The 27,538-nt window shown below is 39.5% G+C and overlaps 2 protein-coding genes across 3 annotated transcripts; one reads left to right on the top strand and one right to left on the bottom strand.

Annotated features, from left to right (window-relative positions):
* The first annotated feature begins 11,097 nt into the window (after positions 1–11,097).
* LOC104440707 lies at positions 11,098–14,756 on the top strand. The gene is made up of 2 exons (XM_010053654.3): positions 11,098–11,645; positions 14,436–14,756. Exons 1-2 carry the CDS (start codon positions 11,098–11,100, stop codon positions 14,452–14,454), a joined length of 567 nt encoding a protein of 188 aa, XP_010051956.2. The 3' UTR covers positions 14,455–14,756.
* Positions 14,757–21,057: 6,301 nt separating this feature from the next.
* LOC120286023 lies at positions 21,058–26,302 on the bottom strand. 2 transcript variants are annotated; one of them, XM_039311258.1, is made up of 11 exons: positions 26,161–26,302; positions 25,806–25,876; positions 24,895–25,000; positions 24,587–24,685; positions 24,413–24,478; positions 24,168–24,284; positions 23,439–23,513; positions 22,929–23,031; positions 22,550–22,597; positions 21,543–21,664; positions 21,058–21,431 (listed from the first exon to the last, which is right to left on the bottom strand). In XM_039311258.1, the coding sequence occupies exons 1-11, from the start codon at positions 26,230–26,232 to the stop codon at positions 21,330–21,332; spliced, it is 981 nt and encodes a 326-aa protein (XP_039167192.1). In that variant the 5' UTR covers positions 26,233–26,302; the 3' UTR covers positions 21,058–21,329. The 2 variants fall into 2 exon arrangements, with proteins under 2 accessions (XP_039167192.1, XP_039167193.1); XM_039311259.1 differs by having other exon boundaries at positions 24,895–24,980; positions 26,161–26,293.
* Between the last annotated feature and the right edge of the window lie 1,236 nt (positions 26,303–27,538).

The raw sequence follows: 27,538 nt of genomic DNA, 5'->3' as shown, positions 1-27,538 counted from the left end.
TAAGCCTCGAGCTTGAGATTTGGGCTTCTCTTGAAAAGTATTCCCTTTCCTGGATTACCTTTTAAGTAGTGTATGACTCAATGAACAGCCTGTAGATGTGATTCCTTTGGATTATGCATGAATTGACTAATCAAGCTAACAGCATAGGAGATATCTGGTCGAGTATGAGTAAGATAAATTAACTTTCCCACTAATCGTTGATACATTTCTCAATCCACTGCTGCCTCCTCTTTTACTTCTGTTAGCCTGTGGTTCGACTCAATTGGAGTAGCTACTGGTTTATAGCCAAGCTTCCCAATTTCTTCCAAAAGATCCATCACATACTTTCGTTGTGAAATAAGGACCCCTTGCCTGGAGTACGAAACCTCAATTCCCAGAAAATACCGTAGCTTCCCTAACTCCTTTATTTCAAATTCCTTAATCAAGCACTGTTTCAGCCGTTGTTTCTCCCTTTCATCATTGCATGTGACTATTATGTTATCAACATATACCAACAATGCTGTAACTCCCCCCAAGTCCGAGTGTTTTATGAACATTGTATGATCTCCCTGGCTTTGTTTATACCCGGATGCCTTCATGACTCTAGCAAACCGTCCAAACCAGGCTCTAGGTGATTGTTTGAGCCCATATAATGCTTTCTTAAGTCTACAAACCTTTTTTGCTGTTTCCTTTCCTTCAAAACCAGGTGGGATGCTCATGTAGATTTCCTCTTCCAAATCTCTGTGTAAAAACGCATCTTTACATCATACTGTTGAAGTTCCCAATCAAAATGAGTAGCTAAAGACAATAAAATTCTTACAGTATTCATTTTAGCCACCAGTGCAAATGTCTCCTAGTAATCCACTCCATATGTTTGAGTGTAACCCTTCGCAACCAATCTTGCCTTGTTCCTCTCCAGAGAGCCATCTGCCTTGTAATTTACAGTGAATACCCACTTGCAACCAACTAGATTTTTCCCCCTTAGCCTGTCAATAATTTCCCACGTTTCATTTTTTTCGAGTGCTTCCATCTCTTCTTTCATGGCATTCCTCCATTCCTCTTTTGACAGCACTTCAAACAAGGTGTTAGGAATAGCAATTGTGTTTAAACTCACAATAAAATTTATGTATGATGAGGATAACCTATTAAGGGACACATAATTTGATAGTGGATATACCGGTTTCTTGGTACACTCTCTAGTCCATTTTCTTACAGCAATAGGTAAATCAAGATCACTCTCAGGTGTATTACTAAGCTGTTCATCCAAAGGAGATTCAGAACTTACTGTGTTTTCATTGACAGTACCCGGAGTGGTATTTTGGACCTGCTATTGTGGTGGAATGGCTGTCCTCCTTGAATACACCTGAGAAAATCTCTTAGAATCATAAATATGAGTTGGACTAGTGGGAATAGGAACAGAGACAGGTTGGTGTGTGGGACTAGTTGACGAGTTTTGGTTGATAGGGACATTAGACGATAAATCTAAGTTATCAATGACACCAAGGTCCTTATCTTCCATGATTGAAAAATCCCCTTGAAGATAAGATTGCGAGAAACATGGTTTATTTTCAACAAAAGTGACATTTGCAGAGAGATAGAATTTTTTAGAAGGAGGATGGTAACATTTATAGCCTTTTTGTGTTTGTGAGTAACCAAGAAATACACATTTGATTGCATGAGGATCTAACTTTCCTCGTTGATGATGATGAATGTGGACATAGGAAGTGCAACCAAAGACTCGAGGTGTAAGACCATTAGATGTACGAAGGTGAGGATAGAACTGAGAAAAAACTTCCATAGGGGTCTTGTGGTCTAATGTACGTGAGGGTAGTCTATTGATCATGTGTGTAGCTGTAAGAATAGCTTCTCCCCAATATGTTTTAGGAACTTGTCCGTGAAACAATAAGGCACGAGTTGTGTTAAGGAGATGGTCATTTTTCCTTTCAGCAACCCCGTTTTGTTGTGGTGTATTCACACAAGATGACTCATGGATAATGTCTTCCTTTTGAAAATAAGGGGACAACACTTGATTAAAGTATTCTCTATCATTATTCGACCGAAAGACCTTGATCTTGACCCCAAATTGAGTTTGAATCATGGAATGAAACGAAGGAATAATGTTACTCACATTAGATTTATGTTTGAGTAAGAAAGTCCACGTGATCCTAGAGCAATCATTAATTAAAGTGACAAATCAGCGAGCTCCAGAGATGTTTGAAATCGTGGAAGGTCCCCAAATGTCACTGTGGATTAAGTCAAAAGGATTAGAACTACGGTGATTGCTAATAGGAAATGGTACACGATTATGTTTGGCTAATTCACAAACATCACAATGGAAGTCTTTAATATTCAGATCTTTAAATAAGGATGGAACATAATGCTCAAGACTTGAAAGGACGGATGACCAAAACGAAAATGATGAAGCCAAATTGCTTTTTTATTTGAAGTACTAAGAAATGACATAGACAGATTATTCACGATTCTTCTTGTAGTGAGAGGTGTCCAATCCTTCTCTCCGAGTCCCGATCCTGAAAAACACAGTAAGATTGGTAAAAAACAACTTGACAATGAAGATCTTTTGTGAGTTTCTGTATTGAGATAAGACTGGCAGATAGTTTAGGGACATGAAGAACATCTTTAAGGACAAGATCAGGTGTGATAGGAACATTTCCAACCCCTACAACAGTAGCAAGAGACCCATTTGCCACAATAATCTTCTTATTGCTAGGACAAGGTGTATAAGTGCTGAAATGGGATGAGGTGTGAGTCATGTGGTCGGTAGACCCTGAATCAATAACCCATGAATTACCTGAGAGTGCTAGTGAGCATGCACCATAAGGTTTATTAAAAGACCCTAACAAACCTCTTAATTTCTCAATTTCTTCATTGCTGAAGGTTTGCTTTCTCCTGAACTTCTTCTTGACCAGCTTTCTCAATTAGATGGACCCGAGGTCTTGGTTGTGTTGCCCGATTCACCCACTCTCGGCTTGAAGTAGTTGGTCTGCCATTCAATTTCCAGCATTGTTCTTTTGTATGTCTGGGCTTCTTGCAGTAGGCACACCACAAGCTGTCCCGATTGTCTTTCCTTGGCAAGTCACCCTTTTCATCAACCTTTCTAGTTGTAAAGGCCGACCCTTCTACAGCTTGTGGTTCTAGCATGACGGATCGACGGCTTTCTTCCGCCCGAATCAAGGAAATCGTTTCCTCCAATGATGGCACTTCCTCCTTGCCAAGTAATTGAATTCGACTTGGTCAAATTCAGAATTAAGCCCGGCTAAGAAATCGTAGACCCGATCCTTTTCAATAAAACTCTTTAGAATGGCCGCATCATCTGGACACCGCATCTGAAATACTCGATAATGATCGAGTTCTTGCCATAGGTTCTGCAGAGAATTAGCATACTTGGTAACAGTCTTACTTCCTTGCTTTGTCCCACTGGTTTTCACCTTAATTTCATACACCCGAGCTGCATCACGAGCTTTTGAGTACGTCCGTCAAACGGAATCCTAGATCTCCTTTGCGATTGGTAGAAACATACAAGTGTCGCTTTATGGCTGGTTCCATGGAATTCCATAACCATGACATGATCATGGAATCAGCTTCATCCCACGCATCAAAATCAGGATCTCCTTTCTTGGGTCCTGTCCCAAGTAAATGGCTGAGTTTTCCTTTCCCTTTCAAATATGTCTTGACAAATTGTGACCACTTGAGGTAGTTCTTCTCATTTAATCTATAGGTTGGCCTGATATTTTGAAGATCACCTGTCATGTGTGTTGAGGCGACCTCCTCAGATTGGTTCATGGTAGGATTTGTGGCTTTGGATGTGGCCATTTTGGAGAGTGAATGTTAAGAATAGAACAAGGGCAATAGTGCGGCAATGAAGACTGCAATTTTAAATTCATGAATCTAGCCTAGAGCTCTGATACCATGTGAAATTTTAGATGGAGATAAATTGTTATTCTCATTCATATCTTCTGGTGCTTTACAATGCTGTATTTATAGGCTAATACACAGATAAATCCTAACAAACAAAAATAAATTAAAGAAATTTAAAAAAGGAGAAAAACTAAAATCACATGATTTGTGGGTTAACACCTATAATCCCATGATGTGTGGGATTTGATCGAGAATCAAATCAGAATAAAAACCTCCTAAAAATCCTATGTATTTATAGCAATATAATATATATTTATAGCTCAACAGTTATCTCACCTGCACTGCCTTTCTTATGATTATTAGTTTCTCTTGATGGATTTGGGGACAAGGTTTTTCTTTTATCATCATAAGAAACAATCATCCTTGCAGTTACCCAAAAATACCGTGATTATGTCATAGACTGAAATTGGGAACTATTTTAACTTGAGTGCTGCAATTAGGTTGCGAGATGGATGCTAGTTTTTGTTTCTTGTAGTGTCTTATCTTTTTTTATGCATTTTCCTGTATCGGCAGTGCCTTACTGTTGTAGCCTTTCCTTTCCTTTTTTTGGGGGTGGGGGCACACTTAGAAGTTGAAACTTTGGTGAGGGGATTGGAACATGGGATCTTCGCTATTTCACATTATTTTATGTACAATGAGGAAATGGTTTAGAACCAATAATATATGTTTTATGAATCTCTTGTTTTATATGTTGTTGACAAGAGTATTGCAGCCCCGGTCAAGCAACAGGCAAGTGTCACGGGCCGAGAGTTTCCTTGGCCTCGGAACGACCCGCGTGCGCCTGGCGAGCGGAATTTACCAAGTCAACCTTCCTTTTTTAGCTGTTCCACGAACGATACGGTGAATGATTCTTCGTACGAGATCCTATCACGCCCAGCTTTGCTCGGGCGTCTAGTCCATCGAGTAAACGGCAGGTTCTCTTTAGGCACAACAACTGGTTTCGGCTGCCATGGCCTCGTCAGGAGAGCGGCATCAACTCCCGACCAATTTGTGCACGGGAGGCCTACCCCGTCTTTAGAGCTCCCAAGTGATATAATCATTCTATCCTATAACTCCTAGCACCAACCGTCCTGATGCCACTCCCACTGATTAGTTGTGTTCTACCCTTCCGCCTCACACTCTTCACTAGATAACCCTAAGCCCCACTCACAAGTGTCACGAGTATAGGATGATTCACGGACCGTGACATTCTCCCCCACTCAATTCGCAAAGCCCTCATTGCGATCTGTTCTGTCGCTTCCTTGCGTAAATTAACCATTGATGTGCCACTTTTGGGAATTCACATCGAATGGTCACGCTCACCCAACAAAACAGGTTTTGCTTCATTAGTTGCCTCTTTTGATCTCAGCCGCTCGGCCCTTTAGTCACCTACGCTTTTTGGCAAATGTGGCATTTTTCGCCAACCGCATCTTTTAGCAGCACCATTTCAGTCTAACCAGCATCTTGACCCCAGCAAACCAATGGACGTTCTTCTCTTGTTGAAAATGCGGCAGTAGACCTCTTCTTCGTATTCACCAATCGATCCAAGAACGTTTTCCCCATTCAGCAAGGGTTCGATTCTTCTTTAACTCGCATTCCGCTTGGCGAGAAGCCGACTCGTCCTAGCACCCATCCATTAGGACTTATCTGCTTGACCTGCACTTGAGCGAGGAGTCCGATTCTCCGACTTGCTCACTCGCTTACTAGAGGGATTTCTGCTCTGATACCACTTGTCACGAGCCGATCGATTGGGATCGTGACTGCGCGGCAACTTGAGCAACTTTAGATCACCCAAGTCAAGCCTTGCTCGATCAAACGCCTACCCGCTCGCTTACCTGGATCGTTGAGAGAGAAAGTTAGAGAGAGGAGTTCTGAAAGGAAAGGAAAGCTTTGATATTTGCACCTAGCGAGCGAAATTCGCCAGGCCAGCCTTCCTTCTTTAGTTGTTCCACGAACGATATGATGAATGATTCTTCATACGAGATCCTTCCACGCCCAGCTTCGCTCGAGCGTCTAGTTCATTGAGTAAGGCGGTAGTTCTCTTTAGGCACAACAACTGGTTTCGGCTCGCCATGGCTTTGTCGGGAGAGCGGCATCGGCTCCCGCCGGTTGTGCACGGGAGGCTTACCCCGTCTTCAGAGCTCCTAAGTGATATAATCATTCTATCCTAGAACTCCTAGCACCAACCGTTCTGACGCCACTCCCATGGACTAGTTGTGTTCTACCATTCTGCCTCACACTCTTCACCATATAACCCCAAGCCCCACTCACAAGTGTCACGAGTACGAGAGAATTCACGATTTGTGACACAAGGGTCGTGACCCTCTTTTGGATTTGGGTGTGGACTCGATGCCCTTGCCGATACACGTTAGGGAAAAAGAAAAGAAAAAAAGAAGAACAAAGAAAAAATAAAAAATTAGAAATTTTTTTATGAATTTTTTTAAATTTTCCAAGCCAACAACGTACCGTTTCAAGTAAAATGACTAGTGTCCGTATAAGCTATTTTCGGTCAAAATAGGTCGAATGGACTATATTAGTAAATCGTCAAAAAATTTAGGACTCGACTGACACTATTAAAAGATTTAAAACTAAATTGGCATGAATGTAATATATTTAGGATTTTTTGGGTAATTTTTCCTATCAGTTTGGGGCTTGCTTAGTCAGCTACTATTAGTTAGTAAGTTTAACTTTCTAACCTCTCGATTAATGCGACTATCCCCAGAAAGCATTGTAAAAATTACCAATGTAATATAACTAACAAAGAAATATAGTTAATAGGGACTCTAAAAACGGTAATTCTTTTTTATAATAATTAGTTTATACAAAAAGTTGAGAACAAATTATTTGAAGAGAAAAAATAATGGGAGAAAAAGCTAAATTGTATTTTTATCCTCTAAATTGTTCTGCCTTTTTATTTACATCATCAACTCCTTTCCGACATACAAATGCTTAGCTTTTTGGGATAATTGTTAAAAATCTTAGTCTTAGCATGCGGTAGCCAATTCAGTTTGAAATATTTGAGTTTGGCCAATTTAATCATAAACCTTTTAACAATTTTTCAACATTATTTTTTCGGCACTAACTAGATTACCCCTATCAGCGATTTCCGATCAAGATTTAACCTTAAGGACATTAAAAATGTTTAGGACTTGGCCAAATTTAGTAGCAACTAGTGAGCAACTCAACCATACCCTTCTCTTATGGGAAGGGGGAATTGGGAGATTCGAATCCCCACATTCTATGAGAAGTTGGGTTGAGGACAATTTAGTTTCAAGTGTGGATTCCGACTGCCACATCTTATAAAGAGGCAAGGTAAAAGTTTGATTGTGAGAATTAGAGTAGGAGAGCGCAACTCATGAGCTGAAGCAAGAAAAACAATTTCACGGTATTGGTGGGTCAACAGTTTGTGGACCAAATAAAAAGGAGGGTGCCGACTCTCACGTGCTCTCAACTTTAATTATTTCTTTCAAGCTTGTATTTTTAAAAACTTTCACATGTAATTTATCATTACTTTTATTTAAATTATCTTAATATTTAATCCGTATGTATTTGAAAATAATTTGCCATAATAAAATATGGTACTTTCCAAAACACCATATGACAACACAACTTGATCTTGACATGAAAATAAGCATATATCTGAATTTACATCTATTGTATTCAAGGGAAATATATAGAGACGTCGCCTTTAACCTTTTTATATTCATTATCGGTTCTTAAGAGAAATTAACAAAATATGAATGTAATGGAATAAAAATCGTATCTTTTGATCTCATTTTAGGTCGGCGTCTCTCAAGTTGTTTATGTACTTCCAAACTTATCATTTGAGAAGACAAATGAATTTTGTTTTTTTTTAATGAAAAGTAGGTTGTTAACTAGCTACACCAATTATGTATAATGTCAATTTAAATAATTTTTTTCTCAAACCCTATTTCAACGATGCTCCCATATTAGAAAATTTTCGTTCAAAAGACTATCCTCAATGCTTATACATCATTTTACTGGTAGAGACGAGAAAAATGTCCTAATAATAAGTTACCATGACATACCAAATGTAATGTGAATTCTTCAAATATCTATTTTCTCCTTCCCAAATCCTTATCAAAAGACTGTCCATTGATGCATATTTTAAACTTCAAAAAAATCGATTGAAATATTTGTATGTTATTGTTCTCAGCTCAGCATGCCAAAGCCTCGAATATATTAATAGTTCATCCCAAATTTTACATTTGAACTCTACAACTTGTAGGAGGAACAATATCGCTTTTTACAAGCTTATGTGCTCATATCAACATCTTGCAATGAAAAATTGATTAGAAATTATTGGAAAAATTACAACATGAGTCATAAAACTTATCACACTCGTCCACTTTGGTTCTTCCAATCATTATGTCAGACTTTATTGAATAGGAAAAATCTATGAGGTTTTTTCCTACTACAGACGTGTAGGATTGAATAACAAAAAAGCCACATAGCTTTTCCCATCTAATGACAATGGACTAGGTGAATGGGTACTGAAATTACAAGTTTCTAGGGTTTAAATGCATGAAATGAAAGTTCTAGGATCCAAGTGCAAAATCTTTCATCAAAAGTTGATTTTTAAGTTTTCTGTGAGTTGGGTTCGGTGGTGATTTCAAATAGGAATTCAATCAGCGTTGCAACGATGATGAACAGAAAATTTAAAGGCAAAAAAGATCATAAGTGATGGCAACAAAAAAGACTAACATCTGTAAACTGATAAAAGTACATTTGGAATATGTTTCTGGGATGATGAATCCCTACATAATTACATACCGCCATATAAGTAATCCACTAATTACAACTGCATACTATAAGTTTTTATTGTATGTACAATTATAATTGCACCCTCCCGAGATTCCAGTCCCTCTATCTACATGCCGATCCCATCTATAAACAATTGCAACTTCCAAGGCCATTAGGTTACTCAACCATCATTCGGTATCCTTACCTACAATCGATATCCTTATCCTCATGTTCTCTCTTTGCTCCCAACACTTAATAATTTTAGAATGGCGAAGTCATTATTTGTTCCATCGATGAATTTCGTCGCACACCCCTTTACTGCTCGTCCATGTTGTCAACACATAACGTTGATGATTCTTCTTCGTAGATGTTGATATTCGTGCCTTACAATTGTCGATTTGTTTGATAGCATGAAGTGCCACCAATCTTCCTTGATTAACTACAATTCGTTGCTCATCAATAGCTGGTATAGTTTCCGAAAAGTAGAGCTGTTAAACGAGTGAGTCGGGTCAGATTTGGGTCGGATCATTAATGGTCCGACCCAAATTGACCCATTTATGCTTAAAATAAATTTTTCGACCCATATCCGACCTGATTCATACCAAACTCATACCCGACCCGACCCATATTAATAAAATATTTTGATATTTAACCAAATTTAAAAAAAAAAACTTGTTCCTATGTTTTTTTTAAAGATTATATTACTAAAATATATATATATAAAATAGTATTGCTAAAATAGTTTTATACAACACAAATTTAATGGATAATTTTAAAAAATTTTAAAATAATAATTTTTAAAATTTTTAAAATAATAATTTTAAAAAATCGAATTTTAATTATTTTTTTATTTTTTAAAATTATTTTTATTTTATTTTTTAAATACAATTTTCTTTTTCTTTTTCCTTTTATTTTTATTTTTCTTCTTCTTCTTTGGCCGATCGTGGCGAGTTCGAGTCTCGCTAGATCCGGCGAGCTCAACTCACCCGACGCCGGCGAGCTTGAGGCTCACCTAGCCAGTCGCTGGCCATCGCCGTGCTGGCGACCGAAGGAAGAATAAAGAAAAAAAAAGAAGAAAGAAAAAAGAAAAAAAAAAGAATATGGATGCATTGGGAAATTGTAAATGAGTTCATTTTTAATGGGTTAATAAATGGGTGCTCTTAGACCCATTTAAGACTCATATATCTCAGTCTTTTTTTTAAAAAACTCATTATAGGTGCATTGGCAAATAATTTTGATCAATTAACGAGCCATGTAAACATATATGGGTCCATAAATGGGTCAATGACCTATTTTAACACCTCTATTGAAAAGCTACACGCTATTGTCACGGTCCGTGAATCCTCCCGTACTCGTGACACTTGTGGTGCTTGGGGTTATCTAGTGAAGAGTGTGGGGTGGGTAGAACACAACTGGTCAGTGGGAGTGGCGTCAGGACGGTTGATGCTAGGAGTTCTAGGGTAGAAGGATTATATTACTTAGGAGCTCTGAAGACGGGGTAGGCCTCCCGTGCACAAACCGATCGGGAGCTGATGCCACTCTCCTGACAAGGCCATAGCAAGCCGAAACCAGTTGTTGTGCCTAAAGAGAACTATTGCCTTACTCGATGGATTAGACGCCCGAGCGAAGTTAGGCGTGGTAGGATCTCGCATGAAGAATCATTCACTATATCGTTCGTGGAACAGCTAAAAAAAGGGCTGGCCTGGTGAATTTCACTCGCTAGGCGCCCGCGGGTCGTTCCGAGGTCAAGGAAACTCTCGGCCTGTGACACTATGGTCATCGATGAACTAGTCCAAAAATCGAAAACTATGCTGATTGCAATCAACCAAACTCATTTAACTGACTAAACCCATTGTTTATCCATTTAAAAGTGGTAGGTTATTTGTTGGTGTAAATAGCTTATAATCGAAGCCCTTCCTATACTTGAAGAGCAAAGTCTTTCCATCTTCCGAGCAGGGCATGTATAATGCCCCAAACTTGATTTCATTTCGCTTCCAAGCTCCTTGAATTTAAGTAAGTAAATTAGTAAATTGAGAACGACACATCTATAATTTGGCATCTCCAAAACCAGGTTCAAAATTAGATGTAAGAGGTCAGAAAAATAATTAGGTTTCATTTCTTAAAAATGCATTCTAAATTATTCTTTTTTCGTGAAACAAATGAATTCTTAAATCTTGATTTTTCACGTTGAAGAAAAATAATAAAAAATAAAGAAAGACAAAAACCAATTTTTTTTTTTTTCTGGTCGGGAAAGGAAAAACCGAGTTATCCGACTACAAAAGGACAAAAGCTGTCGTCCTTAACGAGTTTCCTCCTCGTGCCGAGATTTCCTTTTTTTGGCGCTATAAAAGCAACGCTAAGTTGTCCTGCGTCAACCTGCAAAGTGCAAAAACCTTTGGGTACGTGACAGAGAGCCTTCTTGATCGGTCGAAACTCACCATGACCATCACCAACACTCCCTCCTCCTCCTCCTCCTCCTCCTCTGCCCTCAACCTGGACGCCCTCCCTCCTCCTCCTTCCCCAACCCAAGCCCCGAGCAACCCATCATCAGCATCAGCTACCCACCCTCCTGCACAGTCCTCTGCTGGGTCCTCCCTCTCGGACCCATCATCCGTGGAGGATCGCCGCAGGAGGGAGAGCAGCACCAGAGCCTGGGTTGCAGAGCAGGAGCGCAGGATGGAGATGGAGATCATCAGGACCATCTGCTCCGGCCGCGGCGACTCGCTCAAGCCGAATTCCGGCACGGCCATCACCGTCGGGGAGCACTACGTCTGCGTCCGCTCCTACGACGGGTCCGACCCGAACTACCGGACGTGGGAGTGGCACGGGCACGTCATGACTGGCGAGGACAATGGGTTCGTGCCCGAGCGCATCTACGGGAGTTACCTCGAGAGGTTGACCGAGGAAAGTTGGTGCGACGAGGAGGAAGACGAAGAGAGAGCTGAGGATTCTACCTTTCCCATTGTCATTGGGAACGTGAACTTGAGGTTTGTGTAGCTAGACCTACCCGTTTCGCGTGTAAAAGTGAAATCTTTTTGGCTTGTGCAATTTGCCGTTTCCGTTTGTTCTCCCATGTCCTTTTGTGTCGGAGTGTTTTGAATTTTTTTTCTATTGCTGAATGCATCCCTCTGTTTGGTTTCCCTTTTAGAGTTATGCCTTTCTTTCTGCCATCGTTTTAGTCGCTTGGTCGTTGGTGTGTTGTTTGTTGATTTGTCTGTGTGGATTCTTGGGTTCTTTTGTCGTCGGAATACTCCAAGCCCATGCCGAAGTTTCTGACTTCTGTTCATGTACTGTTCTGATATGAAATCTGTTGACTTCAGTAATATGACCTGCTACCCTGCATCGGACACCATTGAGGACTTGAGAGCTTTTAAACGTTTCTCAGTCCTGTTTAGAATGCTTCTTCCCTAGGGGAGAACTGGAAGCCTATGGCATAGAGATTTCGATGATCTTATGGGGGTATGCAAAAGATGTGATGCTTTTTCTCACCTTTTGGAGTAGTGTTAAATAGCATATGTTTCAAAAGAGCTAGCTTTGTATTCAGTTTAGCATGACTAATGACATGATGTGTGCAAAGCTTATTCGTGACGGTGGGGGAGCTTATGGTTGTGTTTTCTAATCACGCGTGGGATGAGGCTTGATTAATCTAGTGATGATTTTATGAAACAATCCTATTGTACTTTTTAGTCGAGCTGGATGATCGTAAGTCCAACCCATAATAAGTTTCTACCTGAATTTGTCTTTGCATTGATGAATACTCTCCATATATACTATGTCTCGTTGTTATTGCAATAAGGAAAGTAATAAAGATTTGATCGGTACGTTATCGGGGTAGTTATTCACTGGGACCAACATTAATCCTAATCAAAGAATTACTTGTGATAGCTCACCAATCCTGTGGATTAAAGTCTTACAAATTTCAGACTCATAAAGCTTGAAAGGGTCGTGCTTTCATTTCCAAAATCACCGAATTTTAATGAATCTGCGACCGCACTTGCTATTAAAATTAGTTCATTCTCCTATACATAGTATAAGAGAGTTGGAAACTTGATCTTGGCAAATATGGTTGTCGTTCCTGAAATCTCTCATCTCTTTTCAGAACCATTCCATTGTGTTTGTGCTTGTATGTGTTGTGTGAGTGTGCATGCTTTTGTAAAAGACAGGGGAAAGGTGTTATTTAGGCATATGCTGTCTGGTCTATATTTGATTGTTTCTTGCAAACTAGATTCATGAAGAATCAATACCTTCCGATTTTTAAAACTTAGCTATTTAGGTTTCTTTGGTCATCCTTGTTCATTTTATTTTTTTTTCCCAATGTCGTGCGAGTGCATAATGAATATATATAGTTAGGATCTTATCTGCTTTGGCATTTGATGCGTTGCCTAATTATGACGTCGAACTTTACAGAACCTAGGCATAAGTTCCTGACTACATGTTATGCTAGACAATGACTCGAGCTAAATGTTCCAATTAAGCCAATTAAGTGTGAAAAGTTTCTGTATTCTGCTGTGTACTCCCTCTCGGTAGTGGGTCCCATACATCGGATGTATGTAAAGATTTCTCATCTAGTGTATGTCATTATATATAATGCTGTGCGACATTTAAGTGCTATTCTCCATGTGTCAAGTGCATCTTCTTTTCCTGTGCAACCATCCTTGTAGAGATATTTGGTAAAGGGAGTTGGCTTTGGTAGTTTGTGCTTTTAGCACTAGGTGGTATTCATAAATGTATAACATGAGCTAAAGTGGATTAGTAATTGAGATTTTGGAAGATTTGTAACTGGAGTTTGGTCTAGAATGGGTGTGTACTTGATTTGGAAATCAAGAAATCAAGCAGTTTTATCTGGGGATCTTAGAAGTCTTAATCAGACCACATGTTGTAAAGTTTCTTGCCAGGTGTTTGCTTTGGTCATGCTGTTGGAGGTGGGGAATTGATGCGAATTCATAGCTGCACTTATTGCATGCCCTGAATTGTTTAGAGGGCTGATAGCTGGAGTTTACCTACCTGTTTTGAAAATCTGTGCAGATATAATTGCTTCCTTATCACAAAAGGATAAAAATAGGAAGAAGGATGTGCAATGGAGTGCCAAGATGAAGTGTGAGCACCAGCAGGATGCTGTTAATGTGAATGCTGGCATTGGTATGGTGACTTGAGATCAGAACTGATTGATCTAAGCTAAAAGAATAGCAAATATACTAGTCATTAGCAGTGAAATAGATCTAAGCTATAAAAGTAAATTGGCAGAGTAATTGTGGAGATGTATTAATTGGAGAAGAAGTGAGGAGAACCGGAAAACTGAGTAGATATTACAGGATGTTTTTCTTGAAGAGGTTTTTAATCATCAGTAGAAAGGATCTTAGCTAGAAGAGAGGCTAATGCATGTGCAAGTTAGGTTGTGAGCCAAATGAATGAAAGATATGTTTGTTTATCGGAGGGTATTTCACGTTCAATTTTCATTATTGAGATGCAAGTGCTTATGATTATTGTATTTGTATCCTTCTGTACGCTTGTTAATTGTAAACTTTTGTAGGTTTTTTTTGGTCCATATAGATAGTTTTGTGGATACTGTGACCTATCATTGTTATAAAGTGGCGTTGTATTATCCTGATGTTGTATTTGTTGCATTGCACATCAGCATCTTTGGCAAATTTTTGTGACTCCTATTTAAGCATCTTCATGCTTCGTATGTTTGATAAGTCACAATTCTTTATATTGTAAGACTGGCTTTTTTATTTTGATTGTGCACTTCCTTTCCTTTGTTGAATTGAATTTGACAGGTTGAAGAGGTTCGACTGACAAGTTAGTTCAGAGCTGTAAAACTAATCCACAAGTTGTAATACTACAATCCAGAATTGGCGACCATTCTTTCCTTTCAGCGAGATTCACCTATTGGACATACAATTGGAGTTCTCCCCTCAATGTTTCGAATTTCAAAGGACAAGTTCACAAAATAGAAATACCGCATTCGCTATACTCTTGTTTTGATTCTTCATTTCTATCAAGCATTACCAACAGAAAACTTTTGCATTCATCCTCTATGTTGTAATTTTTATGCGACTCTGAAACTGCCTGGTTTACAGCTGCTAACTGTAAATTGTTTGGAGTTATGTTCTCTCTTGTCTGGTTCCTATTGAATGAACTTTGGCATCTGTGGATTTTTTCTCATTTGACATTATTTGTCCATAAATTTTTGTACACCATGTTTCCTCTCCCACTTTGCCAGACACCGATGAATACATGCACGTGATCTTATGATGCTTGGCCACCTGAGCACTGATTCTGTAAACTTTATTGGGAGAAAGAGTTGCATTATGCTTTTGTAACCGTGACTAGACAATTGAAGGAATGCAATTGTGCCTGGTTTTAAGGCTGCTTTGTTTAGCTTGGAAGAGCTGAAATGGTTTGTTTTCTTTTCTTTTCAACCCATTGAGCTCACTGCTCACAAACCTGAAACCAATAAGATAATAATATTTAGACAAAATCCAACAACAATCATTTCTTAAAACTTTGTTGTTGACTATATAAACCTTGCTGCATTCGCTATGAAGCTACCAAGGTAAACAATGTCGGTCGGTATCATTGTGTTATCTGCGATTCCGAAAGCTTGAAGTCATAACCTATCATACTACTGACATTTCCAGCTCAATTCCTGGTCCGAAAGTAAAAATTGTACATATGCAGTGCGACAGTATCTGAATTTAGTTCGGTCTTTCTTTCTATCTTTTTATTTTTATTTGATTTGATTTGGGGGTTAAAGATCAAGTTACGTGAGCTGTGATTGATAACCAGACCACTGAAAACTTCCTCATGTTTGCACTTCATTGACATCATTCCAAATTGACATACAAGCCTGTAAAAATTTTACACCGATCCCTCTATAATCGCATCTATCCAAATCCATTTTCTTGGCCTCTAGATATGTTGCGACAAAGAAGGATCTCCAAGACTATCATGCTTTCTGTGTCACTACCTCTGTTACTAGGGACTACCCCCTTTCCAAGGAAAAAGGTTTTTGGCCTTATCCAGTTCAGTGACAACATCACTGATGTCTATCCGTTCACCTGGTGATGCAGCTGAACGGACGGTGCGATCCGAATGACCATAGCCAAGCACGTGCTTATGTTGTCTCTGTCTGTATGTTGCCCGTTGTCATATAACTCCCTCTTCTGCCAACTTTAGCGAGGGATCTATGACTATGACCTGCATGAGCATATCAGGAATTGCCGTTTGGACAAAATTGCGGAGGTCAAAGTTTTCCACAAACATGCTCCCCGTGGGTCTCTTTCCTGCGAACAAAACAAGCAAGAGAATCCTGTAGCTATAGATATCGCCTCCGGTTGATGCTTCTTCAGATAGACCATATTCTGCAATATACGTTAGTCCTAAAACTAGTCAATTCCTCTTCTGTAAAGTAGAGATTTCCATCTTTCTTTTTCACCAGATCTATTGAGCAAATCTACTTGTGTTTTGTATTTCTTTTTTCCTCCTTTTTCTTGGGTACATTTTCCATTTGTTAAACAGTACATGCATTATACGATTATGGGAAGCAAACAGAGTGTACCAAATACTGGAATAGGAGGATGATGTTCATATTTCGACAATAAAAGCAGAGAAAGCTGTTAATATTACCTGGAGCAACGTAACTAAGCTGGTCTGCATTTGAGAGGCTCTTGACAGGAGAGATTTACCAGTATCCTCGAGTCTCAGTATGCTCTTGTCACGTGGCACTGGCGGTGGAGATTAGTTCAACGCTGCAGCCACATCGATATTGACATCTACCCATTTGAGAGGCTCTTTTGTATAGCTAAATGAATGATTGTGTGTGGGCTAGATCGCATTTTAATTAGCATTAATCCCTTTGTTATTTATTTATTTTTCTTATGGTTATCTTATTAATTCAAAGGTTTTTTTGTCTTTTAGAATTTTAGGAAATTATTATTTTTTAAATGTTTTTATTTTAAAATAATTATTTAATTATTCCAAATTTTTGTTTGTGTCTTTTCAGGACAACTTTTGGAAAAAAATATTCATTCAGTTTGCAACTTTTCCCGAAGGGTTATCTTTTTCGTTTTTTCAACTTCTTTCGAATGAACGTCTTTATTCATCTGGGCAATTTTCAAAATGACACGTTTGTTTATATTTTAAGACTATTATATATATATATCAGTTTTTGGAAGAACATGTGTGTGATCATTTTTATCTTTACGAGCCTTCTTTCTAAAAAAAACTACAGCCATCTTCCTAGAAAAAACCTTGAGAAATACTAGAAAGGCTTCCTAGAGAGAACTTGAAGAAATACTAGAATTGTTATCTAATATTCTTATTTTTGAGACTTTGTTGTATCATTGAGGATATTTGCTAGTAACCATTAGCAACCTTGTGAGATAAATAAATCATTAAAGAAAATGATATCATGCCTCAAAGTCCGATTTGATTACTTTAAAGATCCGACTTCATTGTTCTACCCAATTCAAAGCCATATTTCCCAACACGAGGAAGATCGGATCATCACCTATTTCTATTCCTAGAAGGTTTAACGGAAACTTAGAAGCTGCAAGCTCTGTAGGGCTTCCCAATTTTGGTGGTATTGACCATGAATTAGTTTTGAGGACACCGTTTATTTCCATGAGTTTGGCAGCGTCTGTCATAGAGCTGGGGACCGGCCCGGATAGCTGATTACCACCAAGATTTGGAGTTCTGGAAGAGTGAGATAAATCTGAAGAGGAACCCCGCTTAGGTTGTTGAACCCACTGAAAACAATAGGTTGATAAGGGGCAGCTGGGCCCGAGAGATTATTGATTCGAAGACGAAGGAACGTCAAGTTGGAGAGCTGGCCAAGTTCTTGGGAGCATGCTTCCTTCTAAAAGATTATCCACGATATGAAGACCATAAAGAGACGAGAGATTCCCAGGCGGAGGCTGGATTTTTCCCTGCCAGTTAATTTGTAGATAGGTCCTCTTTTGATTAGTTCTAGAAGATAGATAAGCGCATTAGAAATCGTTCTGCTAAAGTTATTGCCACTTAGATTTATGATTAAAAGATCTACACAAAGAGACTTTAGGATGGTTATCCTATGAAAGAATTGTTCATCTAGCTAAATTGTATCGTTATTAAACGAATTTCTATTTCAAGAATATACATTTTACATCGTTATCAAATGCGTATTTCTGCTTAAAAACTTATTTAATAAGAGAAATATAAACCAAAAATCAATTTCTGACAAGAATTATTATCATTCGCTCCCCAAAAGATTGAATTCTAAACAACCGGCTGATTTGGGAAGTGTCTTGCGGAAGCTGTTGTCATGGAGCCTGAACATTAAGAGGAAAGAAGGGTTTTGTAACAGCCTCATCTCTTGTCCCACATCGCCTAGAGAGGGAGGTCTTGGTTAGTTTATAAGGCTTGGTCTCTCTAACTTGTGTAACGCGTTTTAAAGCCGTGAGGAAAAAGACCGTGGCTGGGATGACGGTTCGTCGTGCCAGTCCCGGTTTCCTACTTGAGAAAACAGTAAACTTGAACTTTTAACCGAAGTGAGGGAGAGTATTGAAGAGGTCACATTGCTTTTCTCTCTCCTTTTCTCCAGATTGTTCTCTCCTCTCCTCTCTCCAGGTTTTTCTCCCTTTCTCCGGAGACTCTCTCTCGAGAAGCCACCTTCTCTAGGTTAATCAAGCTGGCAAGTTGAGAACTTGATGAGAGGTGTGGAGACTTAGGGCGCGTTTGGTTGTGTTTCTATTTAAAAATTGTTCCAGGGAACAGAAATAGAAAAAAATATTTCTGTTCCGGGGAACAATTTTTGAACAAAAATACGCGTTTGGTAAACTTGTTCCGGGAATAAAAAATAAACAGAAACATGTTTGGTAAATTTGGATAATTTTTTTATTTCTTTTATTTTTTCTATTTTTTTCTTTTTTTCTTTTTTTCTTTTTTCTTTTTCATTTTTTTCTTCTTTTGGCCGGTCGCCGGCCGAGTGCCTTGGCCGGCGACCGGCCGGCGAGGGCCGAGCTCGCCTAGCGGCGGGCGAGGCGCGGCCTCGCCGGGCCACCGCGGCGGCGAGGCCGAGGCTCGCCGGCCGCCGGGCGAGCTCGGCCTCGCCGAACTGGGCGAGATCGAGCTCGCCCGGGCCGGCGCAAGGCCGACCCTCGCCCGGCTACGGCGAGCCTCGGCCTCGCCGGGGACGGCGAGCGTCGGCCTCGACGGGGCCGGCGAGCCTCGCCGTGGCCGGGCGAGGCCGCCGGCCCTCGTCGGCCGGTCGCCGGCCATGGCCGAGGCCGGCGACCGGCCAAAAGAAAGAAGAACAAAAATAAGAAAAAAAGAAAAGAACAAAAAAAGAAACAGAAACGCACACAAACGCGTTTGTTCCTTTTTGTTCCCTGTGAACAGAAAAACAGAAATTTCTGTTCCGGGAACATAAATAGGGTGCAACCATGCAGGCCCTTACCGACCTAGCATTAGTGTAAATAGGCAGATCGTCTTCCCATTAATAATAAGTAGAGTGTCACATATATATGGTGTGAGCAATGTAAGAGAGTCCATGTATATCAAAGTGAGGTGTGTACGAGTGATAACTGTGGAATGTGAAACTTGTCAGTGACTGAGTGACTGTAAATAACCATGTATTTTACAATTAATATGTTACAAAAGTATTGAAGGTATTTTTCAATTGCTATTTTGATGAATGGCAAGTAGAGGACTCACTTAACAAGTGGTATGAGAGTAGGTCATCAAGAACTGGGAACCCAATAATCAAGAGTCGTTGTATACGATAACAATGGTTCGGGTGTCAATGCACAATCAAAGACTATGATTGGTTGGTCGGGGACCAAGCTTACTTGGTAGAGTGCTGGGCATTATGAGCAAGCTAGGATGACGGATGTTTTGAGCTTGGTTAATAGCATCAAGAAGCACAATGACTCTAATCATTATTATTGGAGAATCTACAGGCAATTTCACCATGTTGGGTTAAGATCTATGTCGCCAATGATATCCCATAAATCTTGTAGGTAAAATTGCATGTGGATTCTCTAACGATTATGATTAGAGCCGTTGTGCTTCTCAACGCCACTAATCAACCTCTAAACATCCGTCATCCTGGCTTGCTTAGAATGTCCAGCACTATCCCTGACCAACCGATCACAATATCTGACTATGCACAGATAGGATTCCAACATACTTTGGTTCATGAATGCTTGCTTAGTACAATGATTTGGACCACTACCGTCACGTACCATGACTCCTTATCGCTAGGTTCATGGTCTGAGATCGCTTGCTCTGATACAACTATTGAATGAACCTTATACTTGCTCTACCTCAAATAGCAATTGAAAAATACCTTCACTATGTCTATAAAATCTCTATTGCGAATATACACACTTATTATACACTCACCTACTCGTAAGTTTCTCACGTCACTCCCACACACCTCACTTTCACACTCCTCACACGAGGAGACCTACTCTTTCGATGCTCCCACCAGATGTTCCCTTCGCTCTACTTGAAACAAATGGTAAGAGGGTCTGCCTATTTATACTAATACTAGGTCGGTGGAGGAAATCTCCACAGGGATCTTAGTTGTCAACTTGCCACCTTGCTCAAGTTGGTAGCTTTATCTTCTGGAAATATCTAGAAAGGGTGGCTTCTAGAGATAGAGAGTGGGAGAGAGAGAGAGAGGCGATGCGGAGCATTTGGGCTCTGTTTGAAGGTTGAAGCAATGGCACTTATGTTTGAAGAGAATTTTTAAAAGGTAAGGAGGATTCTAGAGTGGCAATGGCCGTATGACATCTTTTGTGGTTCGATCATTGGCACCCACAAGAAGTTTTTGCTTGAGAACCATCCCACGATGGCAGTTCATGACTCGACATTACCCTAAACTATTTCCGAAAGATTTCTCAAAGGTTCTCTTTCTACTGATAGTGTTATTAAGGTAACTGTTCTTTTGTGAAAGTTAGATTTGAGTGTTCAGTTATGTTGAGGAACAAAATCTCGTTAATAATCTCATAGGAGATCTCGGTGCTTACTGCCAGATGGATTAACTGAGTTGAGTAACAGTTTGTTGGAACTTTTTGTTGATTTTTGTACTCGTACTCGAGTCTCCATGGCTCTGCTGCTTATGGAGTTCGAAGGGTAAATTTTGACTCATGATTAACCGAGCTTTAGCGGAATTTACGCTCAGGTCTTTGAAATTATAATCCGGAACTGCGGTTCTCGTAAGCAAGGTGTAAGGACACCATTTGGCTAAACAAGCTCTCTATCCACTCCCTCTCTTCTCAATCATAAGACCTGCATCAAACAAATTTTCCATTTGAAACAACTTTGCTGTGCAGTTTGTGATGGCTCTGCCTCATCGAAAAGTTTCACAGAACCCATGACATATCTGCATCGTTAGTTTTCACTCGGCGAAGCTTTTCATGAGACTGCTCCATATATTTTACAAGTTAATGGATGTGAATAAACAATGAAGTTAAATCTCCATTAAGAGCAACTGCAGGGCACAACTTTCTCATCTGAAATGAATCGGGCTGCTCCACACAGATTTTCGAGCGTGAATGAAACGTCGTAGGAAATAAGAGTGCTCTGAATTGCTGTACTCTTCTTTCTTGTGTGGAACCAAGGACTAGCTATGCTCATGTGCGGATGATGCACCGCCCAAGAAACCTATATATACTGCACATGAACTATTTAATTCTTCCTTGTAATACTTGTACGATCTCCTCTGCTCTTGATTGGATGCCTTTTAGATACTCCGTGAGGACCCTCTGCTGGTAAGAACCTCCTTCCTGGTAAGAGAGGAAAATGGAATGTCAGCGATATCAAAGAGCTAGCTAGAGAAGTGACACAAAAATATGACTCATCAATACGTGGCAGGCAACGTCAAGAAATGGACTTACTGTTCGGATCAAAGTCCGCTCTATCCGCTTCTTTATGACTGCATATAAATCTTCTGGTGAAACATCACCTTTACCAACTGTCATGCCATCAAGCAATAGCTTATTCCATTCTTCCTCTGGAGCTGTTTCAATGAGCCATCCATTTTTGAGGCACCAAAGCAAGAATGTACAAAAAAAATCATCAGCTCATTGACCCAAAACGTATATAGTTGAAGAACACCAGACAGCAATACCGCAACAGTGTACTTCACAAGCTTTCTCTAAATTCAGAACTGCTTGTACCAGAGGTCAGCCATAAAATTCTTACAAAGCCAAAAGGCAAAAAATTCATCATCATCCAACCCACATTTTAAATAATCTAGAGGCAAATTAGGACTTAACAGTCAACTTACATAGGTTGTTACTTGGCTTTGAACGTAGAAAAATCAATTTACCAACAATCACCCTTAAATCTCATTAACCAATCAAACTTGGCCCAGTATAGCCAGTCTGTCCATAGAAAAAATAAGAAAATCACATGCACTCCAGATAATGAAACTATTGCATTTAATAGCTACTATTACCAAGATAAAAGAAACAACGTTTTCATCTTCAAATCAGACATTTTGTAAGACGGACCTGGTGTCCGTGGAGTTGCAACAAATTCTAGAAGGTACACTCAACTTGAACAGTTAGGTAGCTAGCTTACAACGTATCCCCAACATGGCATGACCTTTTTTTGTAGACAAAAGAGATGAAGGAGGATCCTCAAACTCAAACCAGGCTTGCAGCCTGTATGAGGTAAGCTCAGGTTTCTGACCATAACTTATATGACCTTTTCTGCGCCTAGATTGATCTCATTGTGCATGACTTTAAACATATCATATAATTCGGCCACAGAAAAAACGTAACCAAGTAAGAACTGAAAAATTGAGTAAGCTTACGCCTTTATGAAGACACATTACAGTCAAGTCGGCAAATTTACAGAAATAAAGCACTGAACATAAGTAAATTCATGTGAAAACCACCTTTTATAAGGACCTCCAGGAACTCCTCTGCCTTCAACACTTCATTTCCTGCAATTCGTTCATATCACAAAGTCAACTTCATATCAGTCCCATTAGAGGCATGTCAGAGAAATATGAAAAGATCCTGAAGGAGCATGGAGAACCAGAAAAAGAGACAAATATTGTATGTCTAAAATTCCCAGTCTCCCCAACTAATTGCCTCACTAATTGAAACATCAATATTTCCTCAAAACATCTACCTCTATGATTTTGGACTTTGAATGTAAATATAGATCTAATCGAGAGTCAACACCAAAAGAAGTTGATGTTATAACCTTTCAGATAGCCTACCTCCTTCAAGGTTAACATAATAATTATCAACTTGATCACTATTACTCACCTCTCTTGGCATAACTGCGCTTAGAGAGAACTCTGGAAGCATAAAGTTGCAAGACTTTCTGTAGCATAGCCACAAGCCCGGGCTTGTCTACATCTTCTTTTGCCTGCACATGGTGTAGATATAAAAACCTAATAATATGCATAAAAAAATTCATGGAAGAGAAATTGGCATTAACATGCAGTTTTGCTTGCAAAGGAAACAAAACAGAGATGGTATTATCAAATATATCTTCATTGTATGAAATTTTATCAGCACAAACAATAAATGATGAAATTGAAATGTCAACCCTCGAAAATATATACAAGCGTATTTTCTCACTCTACCTCACATTTGAGTTGAGTTGCCATCATGGAATGAAGAAATCAATATCAACCACAAAAGACAGACGATGATCAGGAGAAGAACTAGCAATAGTTGAGTAAATGGATAAACGAAAGATCATAATCAGGAACAGCAACTATAACCAAAATATCTTCAAGCAGATGTCATAGAAGTAGCAAAGAGACTTACTTGTCTTAACTGTGCATTAACTTCAGAGAGGAATCCCTCATCTAGTTGACCTTCTTGCTCCATTTGCATTACTTCCTAGGAAAAATCTACTCTACTCAATACATATAATCACAACATAAACCACGAAGTGTCTTATGAGTGCAATGATGAGATAGGATGACATGATAATGAAGCTCCCGGAGAAACAATTCACCTTCAGAAGAAAAAAAATATCTTCATGCACAGAGAAGCAATGAATCATGACCAGAATTCAATTCTCTTACTCTATAAGGAGGTCAAGAGATTGATGAAAAACGGAAGGCAAGGTAAAGGCCATGTTTACTGGCCATTTTCAGCTACTTCTAACTTTTCCCAGCGAATTTCCTCCCATGTGTGGTGATATTATGAAGATTATATACAATTCTATACTATAATATTTACAAATTGAATGTTCTTCAATATTTGAAGCTTAATTATAGTTAAAGTGCGAGTTCCGCAAATTAATCACCAACTTAAAAGTAGAAGCCCCTGACAGATCCTAAATAAATCATGCGACTGGCTGATGAACAATAGACAAAATCAAATTTATCCTCATTGTGTATAGAAAATGAGCTGACTCCATTCACTGGGATGAGGCTCAGCTTTTGTTGTATGCATGGAACGATGAGTTACAAATGTAGTCTAGATCATTTATGTGCACTAAAACTGCCACAGCAAAGCAACAACTCAGAAAATATTATAAACACATACTTCCTCCATTGCTTTAAGAACCTCAGGGTCTCTAGGAGGCCAGGAAATCTCTTCCTTTTCATCAACAACAGGCTTTAAAATTCCCTTGAGAACATCAGTCGAAGATTCTATCTTTTCCTGCAGAAGCAAGCATAAAAGATAAGGTGCAATAACAAACAAAACAAAGACCCTCAATAGACAAGCCAAGGGTGTTAAAGGTGAATCTTCCATGTGCTTGTGCATGTAAATGAAGGGGAGGAAGATACATTAGTTTTATGGACAAGGCGGTCCACTATGCTCATCACAGATAGAGCCAATTCCTCATAATCTTTCTGCATAGATATGAAATGATGTCAAAACCATTTCTCAACAAATACTAAGGACTGATTTAACAAAGGAAAAATTAAGACAGTAGAATCAAACAAGTCCAAGAACCATGCTTTATCATCATCTGACTTGCAGGTATCGGTTCTTGCAGCAAGTCTAATCCAGAATCCCTCATTAAAGGCCAGGATGTTCTCCCCAACAATTTGCTGAACCTGCATGAAGATTGAAAAGCAAAGTCAGGAGGAAAGTATATTTACATTCAAAGTTATTGACCAGTCGTATCAATATCATCATCATCATCTCTCTCTCTCTCTCTCTCTCTCTCTCTCAATGTGAATACAATGACTTCTTACCTAAATGAAAAGTTTTTACCCAATCCAATTACTAATTAGGAGAGAAAAGCAAGGCATCATCCACTCACCTCCTGTGGGTTTGCATGCCTCAGCAGATCTATCAACCTGTCAATTTCTACTGTCTTTTTGAAAGCTTCTTCTGCATCGTTACTGACTGCACATATCAAAGTTCTCCTGTATTATTAGACCCAAATGTGCCACTCTATTATTATTCTTCTCAGATATAAAAAGATGATGAGAACCGCATAATGCATAGATGCCCACCGCATTTAAACACATGCAGGCCTAAAGACCAAAACTATGAGTTGGGAACTATGCATTACGAAAACTATAAAAGGCATTTAGCAAATACTAAAAAAAGACGGTGGAATACTGCTTGTCCAACATTGAGCAGTCTTATAAAGTATATGAGCAATCCCTTAAAGGAAAATCCTAAACAAAAATTTAGAATTATGAGTTCAAGTTGGACAGGGAGAAGATTAAGGTCAAAGAAACCATTTCATCCAATTATCATCAATACATCTTTGGCACAATTCTGTTAAAACCACCACGTGACAACTTTGGGAGGATCTATACAGAAGCACAAACAAAGGGGCCCAATTGAATAATACATCCGCATGTTCTTTGCTCAGGGTCAGAAGCCTTACATTGAATTTAAGAATAAAGAGAACAGGTCAGATGACCAACAAAGATAACAAACAGGGCAGGCTCTAATACGAATGTCTTTCAAAATTCAGTTATGACTCATTTATAGAGAAACTAAAAATGAGCAAATTAGAAATCAGGACTAATTACAGGATCCTAAAGTCTTACAGAATTGCGCAAACCAGAGAGAGATAGAGACAGAGACAGAGACAGAGACAGAGAAAAGAGCCTGCATCGCATCGCATGCACAAGCTCGATCATTGTCATGCCACAGCATCGCCGAAACAACAGAAAACACGACTGCCAGCAACCCCCGAAACAGACAGATTAATACCTCCTTCTGGAGCACGGCCTGAATTTCCCCATATCCAAACACCAGCCGCGTGCATTTCTAGGCGGTCGAGCCTGTAAGACGTCAAAGCACATTGACCAGAAATCAAACAAAAGAGTCCTCCAGCTGAGAAGTAGCTTCTCCTCATCGCACAGTTCGATCGAGAACCGAAGTGGAAACTAATCACACTACGCGTCAAAAGCCCTAATCCTCCAACCCGAAACGATCAGAACCTCCTCCCCTCCGCTCCATTTCCTCCATCGCATCAAATCATCCCCCACAAAAAACGGCTAAAAAACACTGAACCACGACATGCGCAGGTCAACATAGGAGGGGATGAAGAACAAGGGAGGAGTACCTGACGAAGAGATGACGGCGGCGGACCGAAGCGGAGGCACGGCGGCGCGCCGGAGAGAGAGAGCGAGGCCATGTCCGTACGGTGGCGGAAGAGCACCACCACCACGTAGCGACCGTTGCAAATTGAAACCACCGAGTCCTGATAAAATGAGGCGACGGTATGACCTCTCGCTTTGGGAGGGCAAGATCGTGTGGAGCGCGCGCGCGCGTGCAGCAGCGGCATCTCGGCCTTCGGATCTCGTGGGTTTCTTTGCGATCAAGGGCGGAGGATGGCCGATGGATCTCCCCTATCGGTACTATCTTTTGGGCTTTTGATTGGACCAAAGCCCGGCACTCTTGGGCCCGTACCAGGCCCGTGGTCCTTAATGGACCGAGCTCATGCCCAAACCCAACGGCTCCGCATTTATTTACTCTCTCCTTGTAACGATTTAGCTGCATTTTAGTCCGTTTGTTAACGTTTGTATCTCTATATTTTTCTGTTCTTTTGTTTCTTAGAATACAAAAAGAAAAATAGAAATCTATATGATAATATCAATTCATTTTTCTATTTTCTGGAATAGAAAAATAACCGAAGAATGGATTTGGAATAAAATCAAGAATAAAAAGATTTGTTTTTTTTTTTTTGGGAATAATTTGTGAAATAAGTCATTTTCTTTTTTGTCTTTTTCTTTTTGTTCTTCCTCTTCCTATTCTAATTGGTCCGCTACTGATCGTCGACTGCTGCCCACAACTGGTCATTGCCACTCGGTGACCAATTAGAGGAGGAAGAAAAGGAGAGAAAAAAGAAAAAGAAAAAAATTAGTAAAAAATTAAAAGAAATTATACAATACAAAAAAATTATAAGTCATATAAAACGCATTTCCATTCTTTTTCTATTTCGAAAATTAAAATTTTGTATAGTTACCAAACACCTTCTTTTACTCAAAAATTATTTCAAATGATAAAAAAATCTAAATAAAATTATTTCTGAAAATAGAAAGGTTATTAAATACACTGTTAAATATCGCAACAAAATAATCGTGTCTAACTATCCCAATTTAAGTCCAAAGCAATTGATGTGACGCGTTCGGCGGGTTCCGCTGAAACAACGTGTTTACATGCCAGCGTAGCCCCTTTGACAAGACGCTTCACCGAATGATGTGCCTAACCCACTAGAAAAACTCATAAGCAAATGAGAAACGGCAGATCCACGAGGAAGAACTTCCAATGTCACGTTTCATCATCTTGAGATCGATGCCGGTGGCGTCCAATAGATCTTTTTCAATCAGACAAACCATTCCCAAATTTATCAATAGTATTCTCTCGAGTAGGCTTATCTTTTGCATGTAAATGGGAGGCCGTCGTCGCATTTGCATGGAAAATTGTGAACGATCTTCAAC

The sequence above is a fragment of the Eucalyptus grandis genome, chromosome 4, assembly GCF_016545825.1.
Source record: "Eucalyptus grandis isolate ANBG69807.140 chromosome 4, ASM1654582v1, whole genome shotgun sequence".
Lineage (NCBI taxonomy): Eukaryota > Viridiplantae > Streptophyta > Magnoliopsida > Myrtales > Myrtaceae > Eucalyptus > Eucalyptus grandis.
This window is presented reverse-complemented; position numbering and strand designations above follow the sequence as displayed.

Coding starts and splice junctions, on each gene's coding strand:
- LOC104440707 (XM_010053654.3), top strand. CDS start 11,098: ATGACCATCACCAACACTCCCTCCTCCTCCTCCTCCTCCTCCTCTGCC.
- LOC120286023 (XM_039311258.1), bottom strand. CDS start 26,232: ATGGCCTCGCTCTCTCTCTCCGGCGCGCCGCCGTGCCTCCGCTTCGGT. Junction 24,479..24,586: donor GCAAGTCAGATGATGATAAA/GCATGGTTCTTG, acceptor ATATCTATGCAG/AAAGATTATGAGGAATTGGC. Junction 24,285..24,412: donor GCCTTGTCCATAAAACTAAT/GTATCTTCCTCC, acceptor TTGCTTCTGCAG/GAAAAGATAGAATCTTCGAC.